The sequence below is a fragment of the Xenopus tropicalis genome, chromosome 5 (assembly GCF_000004195.4).
Source record: "Xenopus tropicalis strain Nigerian chromosome 5, UCB_Xtro_10.0, whole genome shotgun sequence".
NCBI lineage: Eukaryota > Metazoa > Chordata > Amphibia > Anura > Pipidae > Xenopus > Xenopus tropicalis.
Genome location: NC_030681.2, coordinates 24,229,145 through 24,236,208, shown reverse-complemented (window position 1 = coordinate 24,236,208; position 7,064 = coordinate 24,229,145). Strand labels below are relative to the sequence as shown.

The following is a 7,064-nucleotide window of genomic DNA, read 5'->3' as shown; positions in this document are numbered from 1 at the left end:
CACGTCCTGGTGAATACATCACCGCTTTTATTCAACACAAAATTAAATTCCAAATCTGCACAGAGAATGGTTAAAAAATAATTCTATACATGATTTCTTGTGTCCTATACAGTATGGTACATAGGCCAGGATCTGGCTGGGGCGCTGCCCGCTCTCTCACACACAATTAAAACACAACATTTTAGAGGTCATTCTATTGCACTGCCCTATGGCAACTCACACATTAACCCACCAATCACCACTTCCCTTTATACTGATGTCACAACTACACTCAGAGTAGCAGGTTTTACAACACAGCCATAAATGGTGATCCTTGGGACCGCCACCGACGCTACATATACACCATTCGAATGAAAAACAAAAACAAAACGCAACCAACTGGCACTGAAGGTGTTAATATAAAACAAATCACATGACTGCTGATGGAGGGTCACAATGTAAGGCAATAATAAAACACGTCCTAAGGAACATCCAGTTATTGGTGAATTAGTGTTTGGCAATTCCACGTATAGAAGGGGGTGGGAGCTGCCCCTGGGAATGCTGTGGGCAAGGGACGGTGGCACATTACCCACGTATCTATCTGATATTGCACTGTAGGCTAACGCTGTCCCCCAAATGAGCCCATGTGGGTTTTGGGTGGCCCTCGTTTGGCATATCTATTAGTGTACGGCCAGCTTTATACATCTGGGGGCCACAAGCTATTTGGGGGGATCTTTTTCCAGCAGCACCTGGGGAAGATCTGACACGTGACACAAAGGCTGCTCCTATTGGTCATACTGACTGGAAAAAATAGCACCAAGGTCACACACCGGGGGGGTGAGAGTGGCCCCCGACACAACAGAGAGTTCAAGGCACTTTATGTTTAGAAATAAAGAGAAGAGCTTGTAACCATGGCTTGAGTCACATAGAAACCGCAATTCATAGCATGAAGGGAGTCGATTGGTCTGTATGAATTGCGCAATCATTAGCACTAACGATCATTTCCTTATTACTTCTCCTTCCTTATCAGCCTCATGTAAACATATTGATTATCTGTACATAACGGGAGAATTGCAATGGGAAATGGAATGAGATGTATAAAGGAATAATGGCTTGGGGTCTGTGTGAATGAATGGGATCACAGTTTTATATGATTATTATTACAGCAGCACTTAGGGATTGTCAGTCCCAAACCCCAGCTGCAGTCATGGGGAAACGTGCGCAGCCAATCGCTTGTCTTCTTGGTTCAACAGACCTTGTGTCTTCATTCCCCTTCCTACAGGCATCTCCAGACGAACACACTGTAAGCAAGAAACACGCCATTAGTGCCAGGGAAACAGTCACTTAAAGCAGGGGTCCCAACCTTTCTTACTCGTGAGCCACAGTCACATGTAAAAAGACTTGGAGAGCAACACAAGCACCATAAAAGTTCATGGAGGAGCCAAATAAGGGCTGTGATTGGCTATTAGGGGCCTCTATGCACACTATCAGCTTACAGGGGGCTTTATTTGGTAGGAAATCTTGTTTTTATTCAACCAAAACTTGCCCCCAAGTCAGGAATTCAAAAATAACTCCCTGATTTGGGGGCACTGAGAGCAACATCCAAGGGGTTGGTGAGCAACTGGCTGGGGATCACTGGCTTAAAGGGAAACTATACCCCCAAACAATGTAGGTCTCTATAAACATTTTGGCTGAAAAACGACATCTCTGAACCCCACAGGGACCTGTAGAGCAGATATGGAGATGATATTAAGCCCATGGGAGTACAGTTATCCCCCCATAAGTCATTCACCTGTTCCTTTAGCTTCATGTGTCCCAACTCATATCTATCCCCTGGCACTGTCAGTGGGGCTGCAGCACCACCATGTGGCCACAATGTGTATCAGCGTCTTATGGCACAGACTTGCCCTTCCCTGTAGCCCAGTGATCCCCAACCAGTGGCCCAGGAGCAACATTTTGCTCACCAACCCCTTGGATGTTGCTCCCAGTGGCCTCAAAGCAGGTGCTGCTGTGCACAGTAACACTCACATACAGTATTGGAGAAGGTGATGTACAGTAAGCTCGCTCACATACAGTACTGTAGAAGGTGATGTACCGTAAGCTCACTCACATACATACAGTACTGGAGAAGGTGATGTACCGTAAGCTCACTCACATACATACAGTACTGGAGAAGGTGATGTACAGTAAGCTCGCTCACATACAGTACTGTAGAAGGTGATGTACCGTAAGCTCACTCACATACAGTACTGTAGAAGGTGATGTACCGTAAGCTCACTCACATACATACAGTACTGGAGAAGGTGATGTACAGTAAGCTCGCTCACATACAGTACTGGAGAAGGTGATGTACAGTAAGCTCGCTCACATACATACAGTACTGTAGAAGGTGATGCACAGTAAGCTCGCTCACATACATACAGTACTGTAGAAGGTGATGTACAGTAAGCTCGCTCACATACATACAGTACTGTAGAAGGTGATGTACAGTAAGATCGCTCACATACATACAGTACTGGAGAAGGTGATGTACAGTAAGCTCGCTCACATACATACAGTACTGTAGAAGGTGATGTACAGTAAGATCGCTCACATACATACAGTACTGGAGAAGGTGATGTACAGTAAGCTCGCTCACATACATACAGTACTGGAGAAGGTGATGTACAGTAAGCTCGCTCACATACAGTACTGGAGAAGGTGATGTACCGTAAGCTCGCTCACATACAGTACTGGAGAAGGTGATGTACAGTAAGCTCGCTCACATACATACAGTACTGGAGAAGGTGATGTACAGTAAGCTCGCTCACATACAGTACTGGAGAAGGTGATGTACAGTAAGCTCGCTCACATACATACAGTACTGGAGAAGGTGATGTACAGTAAGATCGCTCACATACATACAGTACTGGAGAAGGTGATGTACAGTAAGCTCGCTCACATACAGTACTGGAGAAGGTGATGTACAGTAAGCTCGCTCACATACATACAGTACTGGAGAAGGTGATGTACAGTAAGCTCGCTCACATACATACAGTACTGGAGAAGGTGATGTACAGTAAGCTCGCTCACATACATACAGTACTGGAGAAAGTGATGTACAGTAAGCTCGCTCACATACAGTACTGGAGAAAGTGATGTACAGTAAGCTCGCTCACATACATACAGTACTGGAGAAGGTGATGTACAGTAAGCTCGCTCACATACATACAGTACTGGAGAAGGTGATGTACAGTAAGATCGCTCACATACAGTACTGGAGAAGGTGATGTACAGTAAGATCGCTCACATACAGTACTGGAGAAGGTGATGTACAGTAAGCTCGCTCACATACATACAGTACTGGAGAAGGTGATGTACAGTAAGCTCGCTCACATACAGTACTGGAGAAAGTGATGTACAGTAAGCTCGCTCACATACATACAGTACTGGAGAAGGTGATGTACAGTAAGCTCGCTCACATACATACAGTACTGGAGAAGGTGATGTACAGTAAGATCGCTCACATACAGTACTGGAGAAGGTGATGTACAGTAAGATCGCTCACATACAGTACTGGAGAAGGTGATGTACAGTAAGCTCGCTCACATACATACAGTACTGGAGAAGGTGATGTACAGTAAGCTCGCTCACATACATACAGTACTGGAGAAGGTGATGTACAGTAAGATTGCTCACATACAGTACTGGAGAAGGTGATGTACAGTAAGATCGCTCACATACAGTACTGGAGAAGGTGATGTACAGTAAGCTCGCTCACATACAGTACTGGAGAAGGTGATGTACAGTAAGCTCGCTCACATACAGTACTGGAGAAGGTGATGTACAGTAAGATCGCTCACATACATACAGTACTGGAGAAGGTGATGTACAGTAAGCTCGCTCATATACAGTACTGGAGAAGGTGATGTACAGTAAGCTCGCTCACATACAGTACTGGAGAAGGTGATGTACAGTAAGCTCGCTCACATACAGTACTGGAGAAGGTGATGTACAGTAAGCTCGCTCACATACAGTACTGGAGAAGGTGATGTACAGTAAGCTCGCTCACATACAGTACTGGAGAAGGTGATGTACAGAATGAGAGCTAACACTGCACACTGCAAAGCCCCAGTTACCTGCAGTCGTCCCCGCCAGTGCTTATGATATACTTGTCATCATGGGAAAACCGAACATTGGTCACATGCGCCGAATGGCCAAAGTAGCGCTTGTGTTTGGCCTGTAGAAAACAGAATTAAAAAGTATAATAGTTACACAGAATGAGTATTAGTGGCACTGATATCCATACACAGAAAACCCCACTCATTTGATGAGGCCTATATACAGATTGATGCAGATATGGCCACCCTAGTGGTGGATAATATTGGGGTGTCACTGATCAATCTTTTATTGGCAGCAAAGGATGCTGGGAAATGTATAATTTATCCACCAAGACACCCCTGCTATCACATCTGGCTCAGCATAACAGACTGTCTGCAACGGTCACCATTAGCCAATTCCTTGCGACAATGTGCCTTGCTGGCCTGCTGGGCTACCCAGAGACTAGCCGGGGTCACTATAATATCAAATACAAGGGCTTCCAGAGTGTGTGAAGACATGGGGGCTACTAACACCCTTTATAACCTTCACATCTGAAAATGAGCCCCCCCTGCCCACATGCCAGCATTGCATTAGTTCAGTCATACCAATGTAATAAAAAGAGGGAAAACCCCAAACTTACAAATTTTTCAGTGCAAGGGAAGTCGAAAAGTTTCACTAGGCCAAAGTCATCGCCGGTGACAACGTTGATCCCAGCGTGGGACACACAGGCACAATTAACATCCGCCTTATCGGCATTCCGTGGCCAGATACCGATGACTTCATCTCCCAGGATGCTAAGCGAGACACTTAAATTAGATGCAGATATAAAGGGCAAGTACACACGGCTATCATGTGTGTGTATCAGTACAAAGCACACAGCAGTGCAGTAAGGCAGTATCAGTACAAAGCTCACAGCAGTGCAGTAAGGCAGTATCAGTACAAAGCTCACAGCAGTGCAGTAAGGCAGTATCAGTACAAAGCACACAGCAGTGCAGTAAGTCAGTATCAGTACAAAGCACACAGCAGTGCAGTAAGGCAGTATCAGTACAAAGCACACAGCAGTGCAGTAAGGCAGTATCAGTACAAAGCTCACAGCAGTGCAGTAAGGCAGTATCAGTGTATCGGGCAAAACCCTGGTTTCTGTGGAAGCAGCACTCAATGGCTCACAGACATGAGGGAGAACATGGGCAATACAGTAGAGCACTGACCTTGGGTCCCTTCCTGCAGAGCTCCGTGTATGGACTGGTCTAATGTATCCCTCGTGCAGAGCTTCACCGTGTGCAAAAAACGCCAGGTGGCGTTTGGCAGAAAATGTGAGCAATTATAAATTCAATTCAATTGGCACCCCTAAGTGAGATTAGTATAGCCTAGAATATGCCGATTCCCTCCTGATAGCCTTGTTCCCCTGGGCTGCACACATGTAACTTTACAGTTCCCATAGATGCTTCTTTGCAACTTGGGGCAATGGTCAGTGTGTCCCTTCCATCTGCTTCCCTTTAATGCAAGTGCACACATTGTCTGAAGGGAATTGTGGAATTACCTTCATTGATGCTATGGCCCCTTAGTAGCTTGTTGTCTATAGCCGCAACTGAGCCATCCCAAGTGCATCAGTCACTAATGCTGTTAGTAACAGTGCATGCTGGGAGTAATGCTATTTGAATACAAATGCTGGGAGTAATGCTGGGAGTAATGCTGGGAGTAATGCTATTTGAATACAAATGCAGGGAGTAATGCTGGGAGTAATGCTGGGAGTAATGCTGGGAGTAATGCTGGGAGTATTGCTGGGAGTAATGCTGGGAGTAATGCTATTTGAATACAAATGCTGGGAGTAATGCTGGGAGTAATGCTGGGAGTATTGCTGGGAGTAATGCTGGTACATGTAACACTCAAATTACCTTGTCCAAGTGGCCCACGTAATCCTGTCAATCACTGCTCCATCCACCACCTGCTTCCCTGAGGGCACTTCATGTACTTGCCGTTTATACGCACCCGTAGCTACCTAAAAATACAAAATGTAACCTGTTTCTGTTTTTCCTGTTATATACAGCTGTTTGAGTGAACTTTATTGTCTTTAAAACTTCATGGGATCTGTCATGTATTTTGCCATTGTATGGTCTGAAAATACACCATGTTTATGGGTAAACCCACAGATATTGTGTATCCTGTATCTGGGATCTCACAATAAATAGGATCACTGAGAAGCTCCATGACTATAAAAAGGCACGAGGCCAAACACCTGATAACGAAGAGGGTAAACCCCAAAAACATTGTGTGTAGGAGCAGAAGGAGGCGGAGCCTGCTGCCGAGCCCTGTCTTTATGGAACAGTTCAGTGTAAAACAGAAACTGGGTTAAATAGACAGACTGCGCAAAATAAAAAATGATTTCAATATAGTTAGTAAGGCAAATATGTAATCTGTGATGGTTGGAGTGAATGGATGTCTAACATAATAGCCAGGACACTAATACTCTCTAAGCAGTTAGCAGTCAGTAGCCAATCAGTGACTTGACGGGTGGGCATATGGGACATAACTGCTCAGTTAGTTTGCATTTTAATCTGACCTGCGTGCTCACAAACTAATTGAACAGTTATGTCCCATGTGCCCCCCCTAAAGTCACTGACTAACTAAGAGCTTAGAGAGCTAAAGTAGTGTTGGCTTTTATGTTAGACATCTGCTCACTCCAGTCTATTTGTTTTACCCAGTTTCATTTCTACACTGAACTCCTGAGCTTTAATCCTGAGGTGGCGCATGTGTTAGTAAATGAGCTCTTGTGCAGGTTTAGCGCAACTGGACTTGCATCTGGGGTTATAAACGACCCCTACTTGTCTTGTAAACGTGATCTCACAATAAATAGAAGTTGTCCTGCAGTTTCACAACTACATAAAGGCACAAGGCCAAATAACTAATAAAGTGGCAATTCACTCGAAAACAACTAATTTGCCCAACCTCATCCCTCTGTGTAGGGTCAGCTCTAAACCCAGTACTCACTGGTGCTGGCAATAATA

At 44.9% G+C, this 7,064-nt stretch overlaps 1 protein-coding gene across 3 annotated transcripts in view; it reads right to left on the bottom strand.

Moving 5' to 3' along the window:
* The window catches only part of eml6 (echinoderm microtubule associated protein like 6), an 84,183-nt gene continuing 77,119 nt past the window's right edge, over positions 1 to 7,064 (bottom strand). For all 3 annotated transcript variants that reach the window (XM_031903078.1, XM_031903079.1, XM_018094140.2), the window contains 4 exons: positions 5,955 to 6,058; positions 4,700 to 4,853; positions 4,098 to 4,198; positions 1 to 1,280 (listed from right to left, as the gene is read on the bottom strand). In XM_031903078.1, coding sequence (XP_031758938.1) covers positions 1,256 to 1,280; positions 4,098 to 4,198; positions 4,700 to 4,853; positions 5,955 to 6,058 — 384 coding nt within the window. In that variant the 3' untranslated portion in view covers positions 1 to 1,255. The remainder of the gene's footprint in view (positions 1,281 to 4,097; positions 4,199 to 4,699; positions 4,854 to 5,954; positions 6,059 to 7,064) is intronic.